The sequence below is a fragment of the Sugiyamaella lignohabitans genome, chromosome B (assembly GCF_001640025.1).
Source record: "Sugiyamaella lignohabitans strain CBS 10342 chromosome B, complete sequence".
NCBI lineage: Eukaryota > Fungi > Ascomycota > Dipodascomycetes > Dipodascales > Trichomonascaceae > Sugiyamaella > Sugiyamaella lignohabitans.
This window is the reverse complement of record NC_031674.1, coordinates 3,100,634-3,127,487: the sequence shown is the minus strand read 5'-3', so window position 1 is coordinate 3,127,487 and position 26,854 is coordinate 3,100,634. Positions and strand designations below refer to the sequence as shown.

General features: G+C 43.2%; 8 protein-coding genes across 8 annotated transcripts; 3 read left to right on the top strand and 5 right to left on the bottom strand.

Moving 5' to 3' along the window:
• Window positions 1–219: 219 nt before the first annotated feature.
• Window positions 220–3,648, bottom strand: CPA2 (carbamoyl-phosphate synthase (glutamine-hydrolyzing) CPA2; the record flags this gene model as incomplete). Its single annotated transcript, XM_018880033.1, has 1 exon — window positions 220–3,648. One exon carries the CDS (start codon window positions 3,646–3,648, stop codon window positions 220–222), a length of 3,429 nt encoding a protein of 1,142 aa, XP_018737891.1.
• A 514-nt stretch (window positions 3,649–4,162) lies between these two features.
• SEC17 (Sec17p) lies at window positions 4,163–4,681 on the bottom strand (the record flags this gene model as incomplete). Its single annotated transcript, XM_018880032.1, has 1 exon — window positions 4,163–4,681. One exon carries the CDS (start codon window positions 4,679–4,681, stop codon window positions 4,163–4,165), a length of 519 nt encoding a protein of 172 aa, XP_018737890.1.
• Window positions 4,682–5,638: 957 nt separating this feature from the next.
• On the top strand, window positions 5,639–7,060 carry NNF1 (MIND complex subunit NNF1; the record flags this gene model as incomplete). Its single annotated transcript, XM_018880030.1, has 1 exon — window positions 5,639–7,060. One exon carries the CDS (start codon window positions 5,639–5,641, stop codon window positions 7,058–7,060), a length of 1,422 nt encoding a protein of 473 aa, XP_018737889.1.
• Window positions 7,061–7,183: 123 nt separating this feature from the next.
• Window positions 7,184–11,710, bottom strand: EDE1 (Ede1p; the record flags this gene model as incomplete). The annotated part of the gene is made up of 2 exons (XM_018880029.1): window positions 7,184–11,529; window positions 11,674–11,710. 2 exons carry the CDS (start codon window positions 11,708–11,710, stop codon window positions 7,184–7,186), a joined length of 4,383 nt encoding a protein of 1,460 aa, XP_018737888.1.
• A 598-nt stretch (window positions 11,711–12,308) lies between these two features.
• Window positions 12,309–14,930, bottom strand: AWJ20_3037 (uncharacterized protein; the record flags this gene model as incomplete). The annotated part of the gene is made up of 1 exon (XM_018880028.1): window positions 12,309–14,930. The coding sequence occupies one exon, from the start codon at window positions 14,928–14,930 to the stop codon at window positions 12,309–12,311; it is 2,622 nt and encodes an 873-aa protein (XP_018737887.1).
• Window positions 14,931–23,031: 8,101 nt separating this feature from the next.
• Window positions 23,032–24,165, top strand: AWJ20_3036 (uncharacterized protein; the record flags this gene model as incomplete). Its single annotated transcript, XM_018880027.1, has 1 exon — window positions 23,032–24,165. The coding sequence occupies one exon, from the start codon at window positions 23,032–23,034 to the stop codon at window positions 24,163–24,165; it is 1,134 nt and encodes a 377-aa protein (XP_018737886.1).
• An 859-nt stretch (window positions 24,166–25,024) lies between these two features.
• On the top strand, window positions 25,025–25,891 carry AWJ20_3035 (uncharacterized protein; the record flags this gene model as incomplete). Its single annotated transcript, XM_018880026.1, has 1 exon — window positions 25,025–25,891. One exon carries the CDS (start codon window positions 25,025–25,027, stop codon window positions 25,889–25,891), a length of 867 nt encoding a protein of 288 aa, XP_018737885.1.
• Window positions 25,892–26,106: 215 nt separating this feature from the next.
• On the bottom strand, window positions 26,107–26,730 carry GAR1 (H/ACA snoRNP pseudouridylase subunit GAR1; the record flags this gene model as incomplete). The annotated part of the gene is made up of 1 exon (XM_018880025.1): window positions 26,107–26,730. One exon carries the CDS (start codon window positions 26,728–26,730, stop codon window positions 26,107–26,109), a length of 624 nt encoding a protein of 207 aa, XP_018737884.1.
• Window positions 26,731–26,854: the final 124 nt, after the last annotated feature.

Below are 26,854 nucleotides of genomic sequence, written 5' to 3'. Positions count from 1 at the left end.
CTAGCTCGGTATTAATACCCCCACTGATATCCACTTAAGCCGCTGGAATACATATGACACAATACAGCCGAGGTGCAACACGAATCGAACAAAAGGCACGTGATCAAGATAACCTTGATCTGAATCCAGTCCAAAACTAATTCTGGCAGGGCCTTGCTATGTTGATATTTGATTTATTCATTAGTAAATGTATTAATATACGTATGTATAGGTGTCATTTTATACAATAGATCTACCACCAATAAATTCACTCCATCTTTTGACTTCAGTGGGGATCTCCTTGCTTTGGCTGGCTTGAGCTTCGAGACGAGCAGGGAGTTTAGCAGCCAAAGTCTGAGCGAAAAGGACAGCAGTACGGGGTTCGTTGAAAAGTGGGAGACCGAAGTCAATTGCATTACGACGCATGAGATAGTCCTCGTCAGTGTACGACTCAGCGCGGGCTTTGGCAAGGTTGAAAACACCACGGATATTGAATTGTTCAAAAACTTCACCAAGTTTACGCTTATCATTCTTGGGCAGCTCAATAACTTCAATCTTAGTAGCACCATTCAGCTTGGATTCAAGATATTCCTTGACCTCAGGCTTGGCAACATAGTACTTGTATCCAAGTGGCAGAAGGGTAGAGGCAACCAAACCCAGATCTTCTTTAGTAACATCACCACCAAAGAGCAAACCAGAAGGAGGCTTGGGAACCTTGAAGTTCATGGTGGACTGAATAGCAGCCCAGTAGGCTTCAATGACATCTTTACCAAAACAAGCAACTTCACCAGTTGATGCCATTTCGACACCAAGGAATGGATCAGCACCAGCCAAACGAGTAAATGAAAATTGAGGGACCTTGATAGCAACATAATCATGAGACTTCTGCATCAAGTCAACTGGCTCTGGGACATCTTTGTTGACAAGTGCCTTGGTAGCAATATCAATAAAGTTGGTACCTAGGACCTTAGAAACAAATGGGAAAGAACGGGAAGCACGGATGTTACATTCAATGACCTTAAGCTCATCTTTGTTTTTAATGATCTGCATGTTGAAAGGACCAGTAATCTTCCAAGCCTTAGCAACTTTTTCAGCAATCTCCTTAACTCTGGCCATAATAGGTTCCTCAAGGTTAACAGGAGGGAGAATCAAGGAAGCATCACCAGAGTGGACACCAGCGTTTTCGATGTGCTCAGAAACAGCATGGACCAAAAGTTTACCATTAGAAGCAACACCATCGACATCAATTTCCTGAGCACCCTCAATGAACTTAGTAATGACAACAGGGTGATCTGGAGAAACGCTGGCAGCATTGGTTAACTTAGCCTCAAGCTCAGATTCGTCTCTAATAACAGACATAGCAGCACCAGATAACACATAAGAAGGACGAACTAAAACAGGGAAGCCAACCTTATCAGCAAAATCTTTGGCCTCCGAAACAGAGGTCAACTCCTTCCAAGCAGGTTGGTCAACTCCAATAGAGTCGAGAATAGAAGAGAACTTATGTCTATCCTCGGCCTGGTCAATATCTCGAGGATCAGTACCTAGAACCTTAGCACCACCTTGCTCTTGAAGCTTGAGAGCAATGTTTTGGGGCAATTGACCGCCGACGGAAACAACAACGCCACTAGCATGTTCCAATTCATAGATATCCATAACACGTTCGTAGCTCAATTCTTCAAAATATAGTCTATCAACTTCATCGAAATCAGTGGAGACAGTTTCAGGGTTGTAGTTAACCATGATAGTACGCTTTCCCATTTCACGTAGAGCACGAGCAGTACTAACAGCACACCAATCAAACTCTACGGATGATCCAATACGGTAGACACCGGAACCAAGAACCATAATACCATGTTCATCAAATTCAACGTCATGCTCAGTGGCATTGTAGGTGGTGTACAAGTAATTGGTATCAGCAGGGAATTCAGCAGCCAGGGTATCGATTTTCTTCACAAAAGGACGAATGCCGAAGCTAGTACGGCGGGCACGGACTTCAAGTTCGGTAGAACCAACGGCAAGAGCAATTTGGTGGTCTGAAAAGCCCAACTGCTTGGACTCTAGCATAGTTTCATGAGTAATTCCGTACAAGGAGCTAATGCTTTCAAGCTTCTTTTGTTGGTTAACAATGTTCATTAACTTGTAAAGGAACCACTTGTCAATCTTACTCAAGTCATGAACTCTATCAACACTGTAGCCCTCATGGATTAGAGCTTGTCCAACAGCCAACCAACGACGATCGGTAGGATTGGCAAGTTCAAAATCCAAATCTTCAAAACCACTGTAACCTTGGAAACCAACCAGAGATGGGTCAACCTGACGAATAGCCTTTTGGAAAGACTCCTCAAAAGTACGACCAATGGCCATGACCTCACCAACAGACTTCATGGAACTACCAATATCTCTCTTGACATTGTGGAACTTGGCAAGATCCCAACGAGGGATTTTGGTGACCATGTAATCAAGCGAAGGTTCGAAATTGGCAGATGTAGTCTTAGTCACAGCATTAGGTAATTCGGGCAGAGTGTGGCCAAGGGCAATCTTAGCAGCAGTGTAAGCCAAGGGGTAACCAGTAGCCTTAGAAGCAAGAGCAGAAGAACGAGAAAGACGAGCATTTACCTCAATAACTCTGTAATCGAGTCCATCGGGTTGCAAGGCATATTGGACATTACATTCACCGACAACACCGAGATGACGGATGATCTTGATGGCAGCAGAACGAAGCATATGATACTCTTCATCAGAAAGAGTCTGAGAAGGAGCAACTACAATTGAGTCACCAGTGTGAATACCAAGAGGATCAAAATTCTCCATATTACAAACTGTGATACAGTTGCCTTCACTATCACGTACAACCTCGTACTCGACTTCCTTCCATCCCTTGAGCGACTTCTCCACAAGAATTTGTCTGGATAAAGACAAAGACTGAGAAGACAAGTTACGAAGCTCGTCTCTGTTGTTGGCGAAACCAGAACCAAGACCACCTAAGGCATAGGCCGAACGAACGATAATTGGGTAGCCGACCTTATCAGCAGCAGCCAGAGCATCATCAACAGTCTCAACAGCAATAGATTCAGCAATTGGAATGTTAATCTCCTTCAATGCTTGGGCAAACAAGTCACGATCTTCAGAGGTTTCCAAAGTCTTGATGGGGGTACCCAAAACCTTGACGCCATAACGATCGAAAACACCCATCTTATCAAGTTCGACACCGACATTCAAACCAGTCTGTCCACCAAATGTGAGCAAAATACCATCTGGCTGTTCACGTTCAATGATATGGATAATATACTCAGCGGTGACTGGCAAAAAGTAGATCTCATCAGCCAATGCATGAGAAGTTTGGTTGGTTGCAATATTGGGATTGATAAGAATAGACTTCTTATTAGCTTCTTTCAAAGCCTTGATGGCCTGCGAGCCTGAGTAATCAAACTCACCAGCTTGACCAATACTAAGACCACCTGATCCAATAACCAACACTTTGTTAACATCAACAAGTTTATCTTTATGAGAATTTGGATTCAAGATTCCAGCGCCAACATAGGCCTTTCTCTGGTTTTGAGTCTTGGAACTAATCTCAGTTGAGACATACCGACACAAAGAAGGAATAGCATTACGACGACGAATTGAATTGCGTAAAGCAATATTAGTCCAAGGTTTAAGTAACATTTCCACGACTGACTATATCCAGCACGCTTTCGCTACGACGTTAACGCTATGACGTTTTGACGCTATTAAAGCTATCACCACTTGCTCTTAAAAATATATTTCTCTTTTTCTTCAATTTATTATCTATAAATTGTAGATGGAGGAGCACAAAGAAAAAAAAAAAAAAAAAAAAAAGAAGAGAAAGGGGAAAATCATAAAATTTTATATCTGCAGTCCTATATCTATGACCCTTCTCCAACTGCTCTGACTGATCCCAACCTGCACTATTTCTCACATTAAAACTACAGCACGTAAATTTTTTACTGGTCAGATATCAGCCGTCTGTGTACAAATGCAGTTCTTATCAGTATAGTCGTTGCTCTTGCATGAGCTGCAGGGCTCACTGGTGAAGGGTCTCTACTATTAAGTAGGGGGATGTGGTCTAGTTCCCAATTGAATCGTTTGAAAGGATTTCGTTTAACGGCCAATTGTTCAATTGCACGGCAATGTATTAGTATATAAAATAAAAACGTGCCTACAACATATCGTCCTCAGCCGACTGAAGGTGCTCCTTGATTCTCAGGGTGATGGTGACCATCCAGCGGTCAAGCTTGGAGAATTGATCGAACTCCATCAGTTTATCGGTAAAAAGCTGTTCATCACCTTCTTGAACTGCAGCAATAATATTCGACAACAACTGGTATTCCCTCGTAGTACCAAATGATGGCTCCCATTCTAAGTATTGTTCTAGAGCTCTGTCTGCTGATACTAGATCTTGCTCAGCCACTCTACAAACACCAGCCTTCAAGAAATACTCTTTCAGACTCCATTTGTTCAGGCTGTTGTTTAATGATTGTTTAGCCACCCTTTCGAACTTCTCAATGGCAGTAACATAATCACCATTCAATGCCGATAGGTCTGCTACCTTTAGAAATGCTTTGTTGGATAAGGCTTCCGCTTGATCTTGGAAGTACCATTCACCGGCATTGTCATAGGCAACAATTGCCTCAGTAAGATCCCGCAGTTCAGTTTCGTATAATCCTCCTAAATCCATTTGGTAATTTGCGGCTCTTCGGAAGGCACCTCGAGCTGTAAATAGTTGGATGGCTTCTTTCAGTACTCTGACCGCATCTTGAGGATCCGACTGGCGATATGACTTGTAAGCCTCAACCAGAGTATTTGCAGCATCATCTTTGGACTCACTCCTTAGTTGCACGGCAGCAGCTTTCTCAAACGTGCTTCCAGCACTTCGTGAGTTCTTTTGCAATCTATAAGCGTTTGCTGCCTGAATATATAAATCGGCTGCTTCTTCTAGCTGGTAGGAGCTAGAGCCAAGGAGTTTAGAAAACAAGCCTGATGTAGGTGCTGCCTTCTTGTTGGCCTGCAAATGTTAGAATTCCTTCAATAAGCCACAAAACTCACAATCACAATATAATATAAAAGCATATCAGACTGCTCTGTAATTCTTTGGACAGTGCTAATCTGATGAGCCCCTTTCAAATAATGGGTATCGCGGGCAATCTTACCTGGGCAATAAGAGATTCGGGATCTAACGACATTTGTATGAATGCTAAACCAACGATCAGATACAATTACTTTTGCCAATACTTATCAATGCTTGAGCTTGACTTGCCAAAACTGCTACCTGTATTATATGTTGTGCTTTTAGGTTCGTACTACTTCACTGTTGGCGACTTCGCCTTCTTATACTATGATGTTAGGGTTTTCCCTAGATCAATTTTGATCAAGAAGAAAGCGTATATTCCATTCAAACAAACAGTTCAGGATGTAAACAATCAGATAGAGATAGTAACTCGTTAGAAATAATCGAAGCCTTCAGTACCGAGTTCCCGACGGGATTGCACAAAAGAACCGGAATTTATTATTGTGACAACTGCACGTGACCGTTATCTAATCTAGCTGCATATCCCAGATTAAAAGGAGCGCGTCTAAAACGGGTACCAATAACAAATCCTTTTAACCAGAGTGGTGAACTGGTGTAAATCGAGAAATGGGAGAAGGCACAATTTCTTCTGCCAGAGATCAGATATCTCCAGGGAGGGCTGATGTGCTAGAAACGAGTTTGGCAGCAGCAGCAGCTCCCAGTCTGGATTCACAACCTGACGCGTTGTCTAAAACCCCTGGATTTTCCATGACGCAACCTGAGATATCAGAGGTGTCAGGTGAAGCCGGTCAGTCACAATCGCTGGATAAAATGGACATTGTGGTTGAAGGCGAATCACAACAGCCTCTAGATACAGATAAACTGCTTATTTCATCTCAGACTCTACTTGACGAGGGATCAGTTGACATGTCATTGGATTCGCAAGTTGAGGGTCCTGATCAAATCGAATCCTTGAGGAATGATTTATCAGGTTCGCATCACCCTGAGAATCCAGGCTTAGAATCAAAATCAAATCTTGAGGAATCTGCAAATGATGAAGCAGTTAATCAAAGCATATCGCTTACCAGGGAAACAGTTAGCCAAGAGAACCAAATGTTGATAGTACCAAGTTCAGGATCGATAATTCAAGAATTGGTACCCACACCTCAAATTGACATGAATACGGAGGGTACAGCCCTCAACGAGCCTTCTGAGCGGGTACCAATAAACCCAGATCTCAACAATCGGACGATTCCTCATACTGAAGCCGACAACAACTCTCAAATTACTGCGGCATCAACAAATGACTCCACTCGTCACAGTGTGGATAGTGAGCGCGCCATTTCAGACGACCGAGTTGGACATAGTCAAACTGCACCAGATATACCTGACAGTACAAATCAAGAGCATTCTCAGTCCAATTCCTCCCGGCAACTTCCTCCTATCTCAACTACAAATTCTATTCGATATCAGGCACTTGTTGACTTATCCTCAAGGTGCTTGGAAGAATCTATTAAATATCTAACACTTGATAGAGTGCTGGCCTGCTACCCGACAATTGCTAAACGCCCTAAAGCTGGACAGGCAATGGAACAAGCGTTGAAACAAGTCACCAACTTCTGGCGGAGAACGGCCCAAAAAGAGTTTGCAGCAATATTTCAGGAGAGAGACATCCAAGCCAAGTTAGCCGAGCTAGAGCAATTAATAGCTGAGGCATATGAACGACGGCAACTTTCTCCAGAATTGCGGAAACCTTGGGAAAGTCCCGTTTTTCTAGACAAGCTTACTCCACAAAACATTCTAGCCAGTAACCTACGGCAGGCTAAATTAGAACGGATATCACAACTAAAGTCCAAAATATTGCTTTGTCAAGAAGAAAATAGTAGTTTGAAGAGTGAACTAACTGACAGTCAACAGATGCTGTCGACACTAATTGAGTCAATGCAGCATTGCTTGAGAGATCTTGAATCAACTATTTCGGCTGTTAACCAACTTCCTGAACGAAAGGATCTCATAGACTTTCTATCAAATATCACTCAAACAATATGATGGCTTCGATGGGCAATAATATCTGCAGTTCCAACCTAACCATTAAATAATGATATCCGAACAGAATAGTTCGGTTCTTGTAATTCTAATGTTTTTTTATTTATATACTTTCTGCTAATATAGCTAACGAGTACGATCAAGAAGATAATTTGAGGCTTCAGAAAGGTTGAAGTTTTTTTTCTGCAGAGCGTCTAATGCATCTTCGTGAGTGAAACCCATTCCAACCAGTTCATTGACTGCTGCTGAGTTCGGGGACACTGCCTTGGGTGGTAGAGGCGGTGCAGCAACTGAGGCAGCAAATGGAGTTGCCCCAGAGGGAATAGCAAATGCATCGTTAATATCTTGCTCACTGGCATTTGGTACAGTAGGGGGCGGGACATTGTTGCTGAATCCCGCAAACAATTGTTCCCATTCATCACTACCACTACCACTACCACTTCCAGGACCACCTGCCGAAGATTGACTTGCGGTACCGAATGTAGAGACACCAAAATTATTGCTCTCACTAAACGCTTCATCAAACGTATGTTGAAACTCGTCATTATTCGTAAAGTCTTCAGTAGTATCCCCCTTATCCTCCTTGGCTTCACTCAATCCACTGAATGCAGTAGCAAATGGGTCATCATCTTCAAACCCACCAACCGATTTAGCAACCGACTGTTCAGGAAACCCACCAGGAGCTGACACTGTTAAAGGAGTAGGTGGCTCAACAGCAGGTGCTAGTGATGTTGAGGCGTCGTTCACAACAGTTGAACCACTGGCATGAGTAGAAATTGCCGAAGAATCTTGTTTAAAATTGAACTCATTGTATGCTGGGGGATCCGCTGGGACAACTTCAGAGCTAGCAACAGCAGCAGCTGGACCAAACGTGTGTGTGTTATCACCAGTAGATTCCGGTGTAACGAACTTGTCCAAATTCTCACCATCACTACCACGGGCTTGGTGGTGTCCTATATTCTCATCTTCATCATCAGAACTGCTGTCTTCATCCTGCTGCAAATCTTGAATAGGTGGGAATTCAGGATTCGATCCCGGTTTCGCAAACGTAGTGGAAGAAGTAGGGAAGCTGGTGGGAGGAGCATGAGGCAGCGTAGATGCTACTGACTTAGAATGGAGAGTAGACTTGTCCTCCTGGTCCTCAGCATCGACAAATTCAAAAGACTCTGAAGATTCATGATGGTCGTCCGAAGCTGTAGAAGCAATTACTGCTGATCCTGAAGGCTCGGTCACAGCATTTGCCTCTCGATCAATAACATTATTAGTGGATAACGCAATGACGGTATCTTGTGGTTCAACGACAGGCGGCTGGCTCTCAATTTCTTGCTGTTGGTCAGCATTTGAAGGCGAATTCTCAGCAGCCGAAGACGATGGCAGGTCTCCGACGGCAGTTTCGGTAAACTGTGATGGAGTATCACGAGAACGAAGGGTCTCCAAAGAACTATCCTTCTCACCTACACCGCCAACCTCTGCACTTGAAGTGGGATTTCCATCTTCAACATTCCTGAGCCCATCGACGGTTGAAACACCACTGGTGGTGGGGACCGAGGGACTTGCAGCGATCTCTTCTTTATAGGGGTCCTGCTGATCACCTTGTCCAAACTCAGAAGTGACAGCAATATCACTGGCATGAGTACCATCATCCAAAGCTCTTAATCCTTGATCAAATTTGCTATCCTTCAAATCTTCAAGCGGCTCTGGCGGAACAATACCTGAAACTGGTTCAGTAGTCGACTCTGTTGGGGTTTCAGGTCTTGAAACATCAAGATCGTCCCTAACAGACATAGGAGGGTTATTCTGAACAGATGAAGTTGCTGACAAGGGTCTTGCCAGTGGAAGAGTAAATGATGGAATACCAATATTCTCACCTTCCTGTTGGTTATACACTTGGTAGTCAGATGTAGGCGGAGATGAGCCTGGAGTTTCTTCAGTATTATGAGTAGACGATCTAGCGGGTTCAGCAGTTGATGGAGAGGCAATTTCCAACTGGCGGAACGACTCGTCAAACTCGCTATTATTGGACTCGTTCTGAAAGAAGGAAGAAGCACCAGTAGCGACGGTGGCAGTCACAGCGCCGGCTGCAGCACCTGCTAACTGGGACCCTGAAAAATGAGAAGAAAATGGATTACCAAGACCTCTCTGCTGTGAGTCCGTTCCTGGATGAACTAACCTACTTGTAGCCGTAGCCGGTACCGCTGTGGAGAGCTGAGAAAGCTCTTGTCTTTTTTGAGCAACACTCTCATTGGCAGCAGCTGCTGCTGCCTCCGCTGCCCTCGTGGACGCTTCGAGGGATGCATTATGTTCTTTCAATGCATTTATCTCATCAGAAAGTTTCTTATTTTGCTCCTCGGCTACAGCCACCTGCTGTTGAGCAACGTTATTACGCATCTTTTGTTGCTTGTTCTCCTTTTCCAACTCCTCCAATGTACTCTTCAAGTACGCAGTTTGCTCGTTACAAACACGTAACTTCTCTTTCAGAGCAGCATATTGTTGTCTGTCTTGTTCGTGCTCTCCAGACAACTGTTGGAAACGGCTCTGAAGAGCCTGAAGACTGGCCTCGACTACTGAATGATCTTGAGTGACCTTAGCGGTTTCAGTCCTTGAAGTGTTCAACAACTCCTGGACCTGTTGAACCCTTTGGACTTCGCTATCGTAGTTGGCTCGAAGGACAGCAAGCTTGGCTTCAATATCCTTTTTCTGGGCAAGTAAATTGCTGAGCTCTTTCTCAGACTGCTCCCGCTTTTCTGTAGTGTTCCTCGTTTGAGTTGTCAACGAACTAATTTGGTTAGACAAATTTGCAAATTCAGTAGTAGCACTAGAGAGCGCAGAGACCTGTGGATCATCATCTGCCAATAAGTCCCTAGTAGGCTGTGCAGTGGAAGAATTGGCTGCCAACAATGGACCTTGGGTTCCAGTATGGCTCGCGGTTGGACCAGACACATGATTAGAGAAGGCGTGGCCACTAGGACCAGTTGTGGCTGCTGGTAGTTCGGTTGCCAGGCTTTGACCAAAGCTGGAGCTAGGAACAAACTGTTTGGGAGCCGTATCAGTATTTGGAGACTGTGGCAGAGTTCCTTGTCTTGACAAAGTTGGTGAGGGTGATGCAAAAACATCATTTAGTGATACCAGGTCATCCATAGCACTTGATGTCGCAGTACTACGATTGGGAGGGGGAACAGATGGTGTGCCACTTTGAGCATTTCCTCCGATTATTACAGTCTGTTGAGAGGCAGTAGACACCTGTCTTTGTTGGGGCTGTTGTCCCGGTGCATATGGTTGACCAGGAAAGGTTGAAGCGTATGATGACTGACGAGACCCTCCCGGGGTTAGGCTAGCTAACACACTTGGGGGCAAAGTGGAAGGTAGCTCTCTGCCAGCTAATTTCTGTTGTACAAGATACATTGCAACGGCAAACTCTGTTTTGGAAAAAACTCCAGTATTCTGAATATCAGCCAAATCCCACACTTGAGCCAACGTATCCTCGGATAATTTGGACATCTTCAAAAAAGGCACGACTTCGTCTGCACCGATTCTACCGGTATTCTGCTTATCAAGAGAATCAAAGAGACCATCATAACGGGCTTTTTCTTGACTGGAAATAGTCCAATCAGATGGTGGACCACGAATAATGGGAGACTGGCGATCAACACCGCTACTGACGCTTCCTCCGGTATACTGGGGTTGGACTAGACGAATTGTTTGTGCTTGGGGTTGTGGCTGTCCACTTGCAGATCTAAAACTATTGTTTGAAGACGGACGAGCAATTGATTCAATAAGACCGGATGGCACTGAAGTTGGGACTCTAGCAAGCGAACCAGTTCTGATCGATTGAATAAGATGCATAGCGATTATAAATTCGTTCTGATCCAAGGAGCCACGACTCTGCGAATCAGCCAAGGTCCATATCTGGCCCAAAGTATCATTGGGCAGGTTAGCCTTCGTAAATATAGCCTTGGCAGCCTCGCCGTCAAGATAGCCATTAGGAGCGTTTCTTTGAAACAATTGAATAAACCGCTGTCTATCAGCGGGATTCAAAACCGGTATCCTGGTTCCGGTCGGTGTTCCTGTTGGTTGGGGAGCACCCAATCTGGCCAACTGTGGGCCCTGTGCTGGCGCCTGAACAGGAGGGGGGGCTGAACTTGCTGGAGGTGACACTGGGTCAGGTCTACTTCTACCATCAAAGACAGGAAGTTGAACTGCCTGGTCTCCAGAGGTAGCGGTTAGCGGATACCCAGCTTGGACTGAACCAATCAGCCTCAAAGCAAGCGAAAATCCAATTTGATCCAGGAACCCGTTGTTCTCAACATCAGCCCGCTGCCAAATCTCGCCTAACAAATCAGATGATAGCCCACTTCTTTCAAGCAATGTCCTTGCCACATCACCTGTAACAATTCCCAGTCCTTCTGGGTCACATTGTTTAAATAGCTGAGCATAGAGCTTCTTCTCATCTGGCGACAGATTGATTCTCTTGCCTAATTACGTTAGATACTAATACTCTGAGGAATACACCATACTACTGAGCCCATCATAATTTTCTTCCTATGAATTTTTCGTTCAATTTGCGCCCTGCAAAGTTCGCAAGAAAAACCGCCGGAACTGCGGAACTCTGTACTTACGTTGACCAGTAAAGCTCGACGAATTGCTAAAACTCATGACTGAAGTTTCGGTGCTAGCTCCTGTGTTCTTAATATATTAGCCACGTTCAATACTGTAATGAATTCTTATACAATGAATAAAAAAGTTGCGAAAGTTGCGAAAGTTGGGGTTCGTAAATTCGCCCTGGCCGAATGGACAATACTACAACAAACACGCCTCTAAGAGGAATACAGACAAACGGTGTCAATTGGTATACCTTGAGTCAAAAGTATAAAAATCAATAAAACCAGAACCGTACTCGAATAAACAGATAATATTTGATACCAGAAACGGAGAGTAGGTCCGTTATCTATCCACTTGAAGTCTGTTTTGAAAACGACGACCAGGGAATGGGGAACTGGAGTAAGGAACGGCTCAAGTATGTGGGTGTGTGCGGGGCTGTGGTGGTCGGTATTTTAAGGGGGCCATTCAAAACGCATCAGGCGGTGTGGTGCATATGAGCACCACTTGCAGGGGAGAAAAGTCAAAAGCGATATTTAAAGTCATAATCCATTAAGTCATCTATCTAACATACAGTAAAATAGCAAAAATAAAAAATAAAGATCGTAAATCATATCATAAGTGCGTGAGAGTTATATAATTGATCAGTCCCATGTCAATTATTATTTTGGTAATTGATGGCATTGATGAGTTCGGATCTGGTCTCATTCAGAGAACGCCCTGAGTAGTCGCCGGTAAATGTTCTCAAGTGAAGATACCATATTTCTGAACTATCATGAATAGAAACTTTTAGACACTTACTAAATCCAACGGCAACTTGCTTGTCGCCACCAGTCTTAGCTGTCATGCTCTCCATCTCCCATGGCGAAGAAGCATGAATATCCTTCTTGAGAATAACTCGGCCAATGTTTCTCTTGGCCTCATTGACCACTAAAACAGCGTGTTCCATGATAATCAATCTAAAGTGAGACCCTTTTGGAGGTTTGGTAATATCGTTGACATCAAACTCAGCATACCTTGGAATGTTTTTCTCTATAGTGCCAGGAGCCTGATACATAATATCACCTGTTTTCCCCTTAGCAATGTTGACTTCGCCTAGTGAAAGTTTGCTCTGAAGCACGACATTACTATCACACAAGTATGCACCAAAATTTGTGGTTGGCATTTTGATTAATTTCTTGAGCTCGGCATATCTTGCTTCCCTTGCTTCCAAAGGTAGCACAGCCTGTATCTCGTGGTAAATCAAATCAACTCTCTTATGAACAGGATCAAGTGAAGGGAATAAACTAGCCACTGATGAGAAGAAGCTTTTATAGGCTTCAAACCTGGCCAAAGGAAGCTCCAGATACTCAAGGATGGAATCCAGGGTGTGTTTTTTGAGAGTGGCACATGCTCTCAACCATTCGCCAATGTCACATTCTGGGTGTTGAGCCAGCACACCTGAGGTATATTCGCCGCCGTAATACATGCTAGTAGAAGCGAAATTCTGTCTTCGAAGCTTAATCCAAAAGCGAGCTCGTCTTTTAGCAGTCTCGCATCCTTTGGCAAATGCAACGTGCACCCTATGAAAGCTGTTCATTGCTAGCACAACACTAGATGCAAATACCTCGAGGTGGTTATCTTGACCATGAATAGCTCTGTTCAAACTGCTACTGAAAATATCTAGGCAGATATCTTCGTGTAAATGGATAAGCTCAGGCACTTGGTTGAACAAGATTTCTGCCCTTTTCATTAACTTAGGCTTAGTGGAGTAGACGGCCATCATCTCTTTCATCTTGGCAACAAAAACTTTCTCTTCTTCAAGAAACTCTGTCAGACGCTGAACAAACTCTGGCATGTTAATTTGAGGATTAAATGGTGCGGTCGAGAATCCGTCCAAGCTGTGGAGCCGACTGTGGGGTGGTGTATAAGGACCGAAGGACATGACCGACGAGCTACCGGAAGACGATGGTCTTCTTTTAAGGGACTGTCCGCTAGATGAAATTTTGTCAAGATGCTCTCTAGTCGTAAGCTCATAGACATCATGCAAGAAACGGAGAATAACAGAAGTTTTTGAAATATCTGTTTCAGTAAACTCCTTATTCTGAGTCACCTTCGACTTTTGGTAATCGTCAGTAGTCGCCAAAGACTTTTTAGGACTAGTAGTATTATGTCCATGTTCTGACTTACAAAGTACTAGAACATTTTTGTTGGCAAATTTGGCATGTAAGCCGCCAGCAGAGGCGTGCTTTCGTAGTACTGGTAAGGCAGGAACTTTAGGTACCAAGGATGTAAGCATATCGTCATCATCTTCATCTTCCTCTTCTTCACCTTCAGAAGACTGCTCCAATTTTTTAGAGTTTTTGTTCTTGAATAAATATGATTGATGGCCTGTAGTATTACTACTTCGACTGCTTGAAACATTGCTTCGTGTCCGTTTCAACACTAAATCTGAATGCTCATCGTTGCCGTTGTCTTCTGTAAGAGCGGCTTCAATGTAAAGAGCTTTGAAACTGGATGATTTTTTAAACATGTTCGTCAAGCAAGGGTTGCCCTCCAAATCCAAGACTTTGATCTTTCCATAAGGAACCAAACGGCTTAAGTGGTCCGGCCAGGTTGCAATTTGGTTATTTTTAAGGCGAATGACTTTCAAGTTAACCAAGTATGTAGACACCCATTCATCTATAATTGATAGACCCAAGTCCTCGGCGACGAGATACTGTAAATTGGTACAACGCTGGAGCCACAGGGGTAGTCGTCCAGTAGTGGCAATCATTTGCACAGTAGATACTGACTTACTCAAATCAATATAAGTCATGAATTTAAGATCATCCTCCTTGGAAACGATTGATGGCTGAACAGACGGCCTGCGGCTGTCAGCAATTGACCGTTTAATGGGACTCTCTGGACTCTGACTTAAATACTCCACAGGTTCCATTTGCTCTTCAGGTGGGGTCATTGGTCTTACAATTGAGTAGTGAGACCTGTATGAACTCGATAAACTAACATGAGTAGGAAATTTTCCACTTACTGGGGAAGGCGAAGGGAACTTTGAAAAGCCATCAGTTGAGCTCAAGCTAGTGACACTTGATGAACCAGTTCCAGCAGTCCAATTAGGGCTACCGTAGTCCGAGTTTGAAGAGGAACTACTAGTTGACATTCTTGAAAAGTTGGTGTTAGCATCTGACGAGACATAAATAATCTCAGAGTTATTTTTCACTGTGGTTATAGGCGAGGAAATTGCTAAGCCCAGCTTGGCGCCAGCATGGCTATGAGATTTGTCTTTTCGTCTGAACATTGTGGTCTCCAATTCCAATTGCGACAATTAATCCAATGGTGTTTGGTGTTTCCAATATTAGTTTGAAATATTTACCCGTGAAATGAAAAATTACGGGGAGAGTCTGGGTTATATATTAAACTATACATGAAAGCACATCGCGAACTATATGAAGGGGGTCCCTCGCGACTTTTGTATAGCTTCAGTATGCAATAACCGAAAACGGATGACAGACGCCTGTTGATAGTGGATAAAAGTACAGCTAGAGATACCCCTCATGTTCATATATAAAAAAAAATAAGGGGTGGTGCAAGCACGACGCAAGGGGAAAGCTCGACTGTTGTTTGCATGGATCGTCGGTGATTTTCAGGTCTGACATGAAACGTTTATTGTCCCACTGTGTAGTGTGCATCTATGCAACCAGTCCAATTTGGGTTGTTGCATGACCAGGTTGACCAGTTGCAACGTATAGTTCCGTTTTTATACCATGTAGAGAACCAAAGATGGGAACTCATGTGAGATCATTGATATCTACATCCTCAGCTTTGTGTATATTCTGGCGTCGGAAACTGCTCTAAGAACCTAAGGTTTCAAAGCCTAATTATCAGGATTGGCGAGAAGTATAAATGAAACAACCGAGGCTACCAACTTCGGTGTAGCACCGCGTTGTCGTGATATAACAGACACCGTCTGAAACAGGTACTTCTCCCTCCCTGAGAAGTGGGCAATCGAGAAGTGGGCTAAGTGGCAGAGTGGGTTAGCAGTTCCCACCCTGGACGTGACGTAAAAGTGGAGAGCCAGAATCAGTCCGATTCGATTATCTCGTAAAGGAACTAACACGGAAATTGCACAATAGATCTGACATGACAGCCCAGACCGAATCTGCTACTAATAGCATAGCAATTGATTTACTACATAATTATCAGAAAGCGATGATGGAATCAAAGTTGTATCCTGTCTCCTATTCAATTGACTATTGAAAGAACCGTCAAAGGGCCCACTTTGGCCTAAAGGTTACAATTAGCAGAAAGCTGAAAAGCGGAATCAAGGGGTAATTTTGAAGCATCAACGTTAGCCGGAACAGCCAACGGCACTACAACAGGACCCGTTATAAAGTAGATGTACAAGCTCAAACTTAAACATCAGCGTTAAACTCGGCACCAGAAAGAGAAAAAATATTCAAAAGAAATGCAAACGAAAGCAAGAAATTAGTTGCAGATCAGAGCATGAAAAGCTGAAATCACGCATGGATCATCCAAAAGGACGGCGTCGAAGGAGCTTAAGTATAAAGCTGCTTTTTTTGCAAACCTTGACTGAATTATACGCTAACAGCACGAAATAGTTTGATATTTAATATTATCGACGTGATAGCCTTTATCCTAAACTTTGATTACAAAAGTTGTTTTCGATTGGGTTTTTCTTTATTTCCCTTTTCGTTTCCGTATTCTTTATAGTGGGACCTAATGTCCGTAACTGAACAAACTCGATGTGTCCGCACCACAAACCCACAGCTGGACCCGAGTCTTGAATTTTGTATCTGTGAGCTGATTTAATTAAATTATGTGCAGCTAAGCTATTCCAAAGCACTGGCACGTAATGCTCAATGCACTCCGTTTGACGGCCAGCCAATCAAATCTGGTCGGCGATCTGAAGTCGAGGAGCGTTAAAATAAAAATTAGGTCGGTGACCTAGCGAGCTTGAACGTTATAATATGGGCGTCAAGGCGTTGGAATAAATGGGCGCCCACATGAATTGCGCCTATGTTTCTGCTAACAAAGACCCTGTGAAGCGTGACTAAAGCCATTTCCATGCTGTGCTTGCTATTCTATTGTTCTTTGATCGAATTAATTGGTCAGTTGTTTAATTTCTGTCCAAGCAGGAAATACAACGGGCGGTTACGAGGACACGCTTAGTTAGAATTATTGCCGTAGAAATATCAATTGCACCTCGCTGTGCATCAGCAAGCTCGTCCATGATAGCTCTAACGGGCGACTATCTAATAAACTGTCGTGCTTGAATGATACATGACAGGTACGTTGCTAGTTAGTTTCGCCGACCAAGAAACCGAAGTAGCTGTCTTGTGGGACTATGATCTGCCTGTTTCTATGGCGCCGTGTTCAATTGAGTACTGCTGAAGATCTCAACTAGTCAAATATGCATTGAAAAACTGGACCGTTGTGCAGTTGGTTACTCCTCTCACAATGAATAACGAGCTAGTGAAGTGGGTCCAACAGCATGTGAATATTTCTCTTTTAGGAGATATTTTTTTTTGAACTACAACGCTGGGGCGAGTGATTGGCAGCGATGAATGTTGTCAATTTGACATCTAACGGTCGTTGCAATGAAGGAGGGGTCGAGAGGGGTGGTCGGTTATAGTCGGGAGCCGCTACAGAACCCCTAGGGCTACATGCGTTACATCGTGGGGCAGTTCGTGGGGTTGGAAGTTGAAGCATCCCCGCCAGTCTTACAGGGCTAGCTGGACAAGTTTCAGGGTCCTTTCATACAGTCGGTGGTAAAGTTACATAAGAGCATTTTTGGCTAGATAATATATAATGATAAGAGATCATTATTCCTTTGGACTCCTATCCAAATAGAAAGCTCAGTACATAGTTAAATAGTGGGGTCGCGTTATAGATAAAGTTGGTGGGGTTACATAAGGTCGAAATAAAAATATGGTACTGTCACAATCAAGATTCGTAGATCAACGTACAGTTTAAAGTAATGTAGTATACCAGCCAATTGAATATACTATCTTGAAATAGAGACGGCACCACAAAGTGAGTTCCTGTCTATTTATCTGCATTGAACGCCGTTTGCAAAGCTGCATGTACGCCTATGCAGAAAAACATGCATGGTGAATTCAGGGGTAATGTGGAAGTATCCCTTATTTATTTTTAGGCTACTGTAAGAATCCAAACGAAGTAAAATATTTAACGTGGTCTAACACGAGATAATTTTTAGTGTGCTCCCTCTTTTCAAATTTGCAGCACCTTATATGTCATATCAATTGTTTCAAAGGATTGAACTAAGGGGGTCCTTAAAGCAGCCCGACAATTGAAGCATTGAACAACAGTGGGCTTTCGTTGGAACTACTTTACCTCGTCATTCACTCGTATGAATTTCTATGCCTCCTGCACTGTCGTCATTCAACCAAGTCTAAGACAAACATATTTGGAAGCGGTGCGTTCACAAAATCCCTTGCGTCAGTCATAGACTACTCCGCTAAGGGAGGTTATCACCTGCTAAATTCTGTAACTGTACAACAGCGTGCCCCAGTTTATCTCGCTTAAGTCACGGGCGATCTTACCGTTCAAATAATCAGACAGTTTTAGGCCGACTCTTATTTAGCATATAAAACAAGATGTACACAATAAATATTATTACCTATGCTGATGAAACAAATTTGCATGACCATTCTAGAATAAGCACCCTACATTAACGTTACTATCAGCCTCATAGAAATGATAGTAAGCCAAAGAAAAAGCCTGACTCTTTTAACCATTCAAAAATCAGTCCCAGCTAGCCAATTTTACCAGGAGGTGCGACTTACTCGCTCCCTCGTGTAGATGCAGTATTATTATTTCCCTCCTATTTAGCAATTGGCTCAGGAGCGACCTCCTGTAGCAAAACGGAATTACTTTCATCATCTTCCGCATTGGAAAGATTAGCTGTTCCGGCTTCCAGGTCTGAAAGCTCATTGTTCTGAGTTGAGTCACCATCGGTCTCGCTGGCAGCTGTGGTTCCCAAGCTGCCACTGCGGAGTCTGTTATATCTGGCCAACCTACGTCTATCAGACAGTCTCTTATGATACCAGGCGCAGAGTCCAATAGCTAATAAACTTCCAGAGATATTACACTTTATAGTTAGTTTGCTGAAATGACCCTTGCGACCGTGTGAACCACACCCAATGGTCTGATAGATTTGCAGTCTTCCTTTTAACTTACTAGAATATCTTTGGAATCAAATTCTCGATACTATACTTGTTAGTTACATTTGTTGTCAAACATTTCATCCCATAACTACGAATTACTTACTGGTAGCAAATTCTGGGCAAATTCGGAACCAACACCTCCTATTAGTGTGCACACAACTAGCGTAAAATTAATACACCTTTTTCTAGAAGTATCCACAATCCAATAGAAAACGACCGACAGAACAAAAAAAGTTAAAAAATGGAGAATCTTATCATGGCTGAGATTCACATCGGCAAACCCCAAATATGCACTAACCAAGCACAATACCAGGAAAACTATCAGCTGTTAGTTGAAATTATATTTTTCTGAATCTAAAATTACTCACTGCCCGCGAATGAGGATCTAATTCTCATCTTTACACAACTCTATTAACTCTTGGAGAGCGTCCTCTTGAATATGCGGTAAACTGTAGCTCTATCTAGTTCGTGAAGTATGATAGATTAACGTATAGGGTATATAGATAGCGTTACGCGTGAGGCTGCCAGATAAGCGGCTCAACAGACGAAACTTTGCAGCTATTATATATAGTTTAGATTCCCCTGTCATAAGCAATTGAGCTCTTAGTCAGGTTTAGTCTTGATTTCAAGTGAAGCCTGCTTTGCAATAAGGATGGAAATAGTTAGGGATTATTTTTTTGGCTGTATCTTGATATAAAATGGATGCGATGTACGAAGAATTCGGTAAATTCCCGTGGCTGGGCTCCATCTTCATTCCAAATCCCAGCTTGTACCAAGGAAGGAAACCAAGTTGACAGGTTTCTAGGACAGAGTGAGGACCTGCTTTAAAATACATCAGGGAAAAATGGTCAAACGAGTATTGACAATGTAGGCTAAATAGGACATGTAATATGCAAGACGACACAGGGCAGCATGATAGAAACTCATTTGATCTATATAATTTACACGAGTGCTAACAGGTTGCGATTCTTTTGGGACTTTATCCTTCTAGCATTGAGGTGCAAGGATCTCATAGAAAACACTATGGCCACAGTTCAAAATAGATAAAATCACATCATCACCGAGGACACCGAACCTTCGCTATGTTTGCTCGGTACATATCAATACTAGAAACCTTAATCTAATCAATTCGGGCAGAAGTTAGGAGTGACATGTGGGGAGATGAGGCAAAACAAGCTAGCGAACTCCTAAGCCGATTGAAGGATACAAAAATTTTGCGATAGCACACGAGCGGTGTATTCACTTGTCTTTTGATACATTAGAAACAAAATTGAATAGGAAGGAATTATCTAGAGGTACGCTCTATAAGAATCGAACGAGAGAGTCGATGTGAATTGACAAGATGCGCGTTCAAAATTACAATTCACATCCCTGTAGTTACGTTTGACGATATGCTCTCTCGTAACTAATGGCTACAACGGCAAGCATTTTCTGAGTAGGGCCAGGTCTAGAAAGTTTCTGAAACTTTTTTGTATCCGAAATCAAACTAAGCGGAGACGGACCCCGGTTTGGCCGAGCAGCTGACCTGTCGCGATCGTCAGGACCGCATCCCACTCCCATGTGGAGTATAGTTAGATTTAGTCGGAATATATGGTGCTCTTTCGGTGCACTGTCGTCCGAAAGCGCCAGTAAAATGACAACTAACGAGCTAAGCTATTCTAAGGTATCGTGTGGTTGAATGCTTTTGAGAAAACAAAGCCATCTATTGGAAGCCTCAAGGAGGCAGCACCAACCAATGTTAGAAGAAATATATTTAATTTCACTCACCACATGCACATGCACTCAGATAGAAGCCACAACTTGCGGTTCAATAATATTATTTAATCTGCGTTTGGCTCAGCTATTTTTGACTAGTCACTGGTTTACCAGGTAATCGGATCTACCTGATGAAACAGCGGCCTGTGTGGAAAGAAAAAGAAAAGCAATCTGAAAGTGGGTGGAGGAGGACAACATTGTAGCATATTATTAAATTGATTTAACTGAACAAACCTGTCGTATCGGACATACTGGTGAGTCGGTGGGTGAAAAAAGTGTATGCTCCTGTGAATGACTGACGCGTTTAACTACTGTATTTAGCATGAGTTCAGGAACAGGCAACAATTTTTCCTTATTCGTGACACTCTGGAACAAACTTTATGACAGCTACTCAAAATGGCGGGCTGTGGCTGGAAATGGCGCTGAGATAGTTGCTCGTGCTGGATCCGGTATTTCTTTTTAATAGCATATGTTGATAAGGTATAGCAAATTCCTAAACCGGTAAGTTCCAATGCATTATCGATGCATCAATACAACCCTGACCTGCTTCCCACAGATAGTCTCGAGTTGCTCAGCTAGTACAAATGCAGCCCGGCACTCGGGCGGACCTGCTTGATAATAATAATATGCTGGCGGATAAACAACTGACCCCTGTCTCTTGTCTCAATCACAGAATGTCGATGTATGTTCGAAGCTATCGAGGGAGGCTGACTTTCTATTGTTCGATCGATCACAAGAGCTCCACCGTTCAGCGATACTACTGACGCGCCGTTGGTTACCGTAGATAAGGTAGCAAGGAGTCGTCGGTAAACACAAGGCTGGCCAATGCCATCGATTGGCGGTGGGGGTGGAGCTAGTTTAGAAAAGAGCTGTAGATCTGACTTTCCCGCGCAATGGCAGCTGGCTAGCGATGATGAATCGGCAATACTATTCCTAGCAGGCCAATAATCTTAATCGACGAGTCAAATTCTATCATTTTGCACAGTTGTGTCGTTTGAAACACATTAAGGAGAACTAAAATAATCTCCAATTGTTATAGCCTCCTTAATGATGAATATTTTTTCTACTAAGGCGGTGCTAGCTGTTGTATAGCCTTGGGAGTGTGGTGTCCCTACATGAGTTATATGCACCTCGCGGCAGATCTTTGAAGAGATCTCGATCTCATCGACTTCTAAGGTTAACCATTATTAAATCTGGCAAAATATTTTATTCCAAATAATTCCATGCATTTGGTATTTCTACTCACCAAAGGTTCGTTAAACAATTGGTCTGATTCATCCGCATGTACTTGGATTGCAATAGGGGGCCTCGATCAAGGTGTATAGTATATCAATAAGAATTAACTCCGCTTGATGCAACGCCCCGAACCTAGTACAATGCTTGTGCAGAACTGCCCTGATTGCCTCCGAGCAGAGATCATTAGCTACATCCAATGAGCTTATGTGGAGTATAGGCTAGTTGTTTCAGAATGAGGGTCCGCAAGTGCCGTCGGGCTATAAGTGGAGATTTAACTGTAGTCTGACCTACCTACTCAGTTTTCAAGCCTAGTTACCCCCACATCTTTTGTGACAATTCCTATGTCTAAGTTCACAAGCAATTGACAAGGTAAAAAACTAGCAACAATCTGGATGATTCTCCAGGAGAAACACTAACCATCCCTGAATGAGCATACCCTCAATGTTAGCGTGTCACATTAACATTCACATTTGCTACTTCCTGTCATATATTTCATTACCCCTATTTTTCTCCAGTCAATTTATAAAAACGGCCCATTGCATTATTTAATTTTTTTGTCAAGGGCCAGCCCACCTTGCTTTTTGTCGGCAACCACTGGAATATTTAATTCCGACATAGATTATTTTTTGTGGTAGTTTTATTCCTTGCCTGACGAAGCAACACACGCTGCATAAATCGTCAAACTAGTGCTGACGACGATTTATCATATCCAAGTTATGCATTCTGCGAAGCTAAGAATTCCTTTTGTTCACAGGTATTTTTATCATGCATAATGCTGCATAAACGCCAATAGACGAGATGGTCCGCACGGGATACATTGAGATAATGTGGAGACAGGAAAAATCGACCTACCGATTATATATAGATTAGCAGATATCCTCTAGTTTCACTTCTTGGTCTTTCTCTCTTTTTTCCCCAGTTCGGTTCGGTTCGGTCTCATCCACTTATCAACCTTGTGTCTTTGACACTTAAACAGAGAAGCGATTCAGTCAGTCTCTTTCTATACAAAAAAAATAAATAAAAAAAGAAAAAGACGTCGTCCAGTCTTAGTTCATCCACTCTTGTCGAAATAGGTTCCAATAAGCACAATTATCACCACATCGTCTATTAGTCTATCTCTTTACAAGTTATTTTCAGTCCTTCCAGGTTTGCTTTTGCATCGATTATATCAGAGTGATTTTGCTTCACAAATATAACCCGATGTCTTTGCACCAAGTACAAGCCCCATACGATTTCAAGGGAATTAAGAACGACTTTAAACACTGTCAAGTATCGCTTCCAAGTCCAGATTTCGAGCCCACCTCTCGCTCTCCTGTCCCTGTTGCCTTTTACTTGGGCAAATCCAACCATTGTATTGCTTCTAGCGCATCTCTTAGTTCTTCTGAGGATAACGAGTCGTGTTCAAGCGACTACTATTCTACAGTGGACGCAGACACTCATTTTGGCGACTGGTTCGATTCGGCATCGATTCTACGTCCCTGTCTCTCGCAATTGATCAACAGCGCTCGTGAAAGTCCCAGCTCTAATCTTGATCAACCGGTTAAGCAAATCCCAGAGCTAGAGGAGTCGTTTACAAGTACCCTCGTCGACTATATGTGTGACTCTAAAGGTATTGTAGCAGCGTCGACATCACAATCTGGTTCTGGTATTGCTTCGTCTGCCTCTGTACCTCGCAGTGGTAAGACCATCCCTCCCTCTCCACCTATGTCCCCACTTTTATTCGCACATCCTATGTCAAAGTTTATTGAGAATATCGATTTTGATTTAGAAGATAATACTCGAGCAACAATTAGAGTTGGAAATAGCTACACAACTCTCAATAATATCAACAATGCTAATTGTAATGCCAATTCGATCTGGTCACCACAGCCTTTCTATCGTCTAACTGCCAAAGCTCCCCTTGACAACACTACTATCCCTATCAACTTGGATCCCGTTTCCCCTTTGCTGCTAGCTGCAGCTGTTACAGATTCTTCTGAGTCCCTCGTTGGCCTTGAACGAAGAGCCGTAGAAGAACTGAACCTTGAACTCCATCCTTACATATGCGACAAGTTTCACCAAAGACCACTTCTCGCTGACCCTGAAATGCCTTTCATCCCGTCCGACCCTGTTTTCCCAAATGTTGACGAGCTCTTTGAGGAGTACTACCAACATCTGATTCCCGGAACGGTTGAATATGTGTATCATAAGCAACGTTTGTTACGCAACCGGTTTAAGTTGAAGCAGCTGTCTCAAAGTATGAACCAACACGAGGATGAGCGTCGTAGACTCATTTCTCTGGCCCGATTGAATGGTCTTGAGAACCACTCACGCTCTAGAGTTAAGCTCTATTAAAAGATAAACAGACCGTTTGTCATCTAATTATTTATTTATTATTGCTCCGTCGTCATTTATTCCTGCTAAGTCTACTGTTGCTAATGTATTCTATTGTAAGTTTTTCATTTTAAGGATTTGTATTGGCCTCCGGTCAATGACCAGCATAGAATCAAGGACCTGCTGCAACACGTACGAAATCCCGAGGGCCTCGATGATAAATGATCTTCAATGAGGCATGCACGATAGATTGCAGATATCACCCCTAGGAGCCCAAGCATCGATTTTAATAACATACTGCTCATCCATTATCAACAATCCATACAGCCGAGTCAAAATCGCGACACTCTCGTTTCTCACTAACAGTCAGTGAGCCAAGGGGTAACTTTCATGAAGCTACTGGGGTTTCGCGTTTTAGGATGGTTCCACTGATTCGGCGCTAGTCATACCAGCCCCCCGATTTATGCACTTCTCGATCGAGGGTGTTGATGAAGCGGATGGCCGTAATCGGATAAAGCTTGTTTGATCCTTTACTATTTCTTGGTTCTGCTTCATGTTTCACTTGTTTCTTTGTGAAGGGATGGCCTAGTTTGCGGGCTACCGGGATGGACAAGCGATATCGGTCGCATTCGTTCCTGCCTACTGCATTCTGGGGACCATCAGTTTGGTTAGTCTTTCCCCAGTGGATATTCATTCACTACTACCGAAAAGAACGCACATCAGCGGTGTGATCTGAATCTATATCTTTTCGATATTATATCAGCCAAGGTGAAGTGGCGGGGTTTATAAAATATTCATATGATGGGGAGGTCGGGAAGTGATCAATATCACGTGATGTCTAAAGAATATCACCACTCGTCCCCCTGAATTTTAAATATTTATGCAAACCGATATGAAAAAGGACAATTTACGTCGGCTTGCAATTCCCTTTAAACTCCAGCCTGTTCAGAGATCAGTTGCGAGTGGTTTGACTAATGCCGACATTCAAAAAGCATTTCAATTCTTTAACCGGTGTGAAACAAAACTGGCTGATGTTGTCAGTAATGTAGAACAGTTGCGGGAGGAGGGTGGAGCCACAAGATCCTCACCTAATCTACCAGAGGTGATGATGCTGGGACGTAGTAATGTTGGCAAATCCAGTTTAATAACAGCACTTATGTCTCCACTGAACAACGACTATGTTGGTAGTAATAACAAGATCAAAGAGTTTGCCAGATCATCGTCCAAGTCGGGATTCACTCAATATCTGCATTATTACAATTGCGGAAGGAAACTGAAAATAATAGATACGCCAGGATATGGACATGCCTCTAAAGAAGCACATGGAAACTTAGTTTTGAGATATTTACAGATGCAGAAAAACTTGCGGAGAGTTTATGTTCTAGTAGATGGGTATGTAGGCATCAGCCCTTTGGACCATGAGATGTTCAGGATACTTGGAGCAAATGGTATTCCTTGGAATATTGTACTTACAAAGCTTGACAAGCACATAACAAAGCCCGGGATTACAAAGAGTTCAAAATCTGGCACTAAACAATTTCTCACTGAACAAGATGCGGATGTCATTAACGGGGTAGTTGTAAATGCACTGCAGTATGTCAAAACGATGAGCAGCACACCTGATGCTGAAGGTGGTAATGGAACAGTGCTAGAAGAGGTTTTTGGTACCTGTTCACATCGGCGGCTTAATTACATGGGTATCCCAGAGCTGAGAGCTTCTGTATTATCTACGTGTGGGTTACTTTGATCCAATCGTGGATGCCTATTTGACATATCTACGACTATATTTATATGCAATCCGAACGACGAATCCGGTACGAACTTAAAGCTCAACTAGAACATTGTGAAGGCAAGAAAATAATATTTGTGGCCAATAAAATAAAATAGAATACATATACAAAGCAAAATAAGAAAACTAGGTCATGAATGTTTCAACAAGAAATGGTTCAGTAGGACGATATCTTAAAATCTACCCCCTCGTCCACCACCGAAACCACCTCTGGAGCCGCCACGACCACCACCAAATCCACCGCCAAATCCACCTCTAGAGCCACCGCGACCACCACCAAATCCGCCACGACTACCACCACGGCCACCTCCGGGACCACCACGGAAAGCACCGCCACGGCCAAAACCGCCGCGACCACCACGACCACCAGCGAAGCCGCCACGACCTCCGGAAGGCTTCTTAGGTGTAGAAGCTCCAGCAACCTTTGGCTTGGGTAAGAATCGTTCTAAAGGAAGTAACTTATCAGGACCAATGTAAAACTTATCGCCCTCTTTGAAAGAAGTAGCTACAATGCCTTCGGTAGGCTTAATAGTGAAGAACACCTCATTCAAAGGACCAAGAATCTCGTCGACTTTTCCAACAACAGACTTGTTTTCAAGGTATATTGGGGCATTGAAATATGGGATTTTAGTATTGATAGATCTGCAAACAATATCACCTTCGCAAGGGTGTAAAAAGGCACCCATTTCAACAACAGTATCAGGTGGTCCTTGAGGAGCTGAAAAAGATCTGCCTCCTCTTCCACCAAATCCACCGGCGCCTCCACGGCCACCACCTCGTCCTCCTCTGAAAGACATTTTATATGTTTCTGAAAAGGAAAAATACGATTGGAGAATCAAACAATTCGAAAATAATGAACGCTCTGCACTTCCCTGTGAAAAAAAATATTTCACCTGTCTCGATATGCAAGTTGAACCCTTA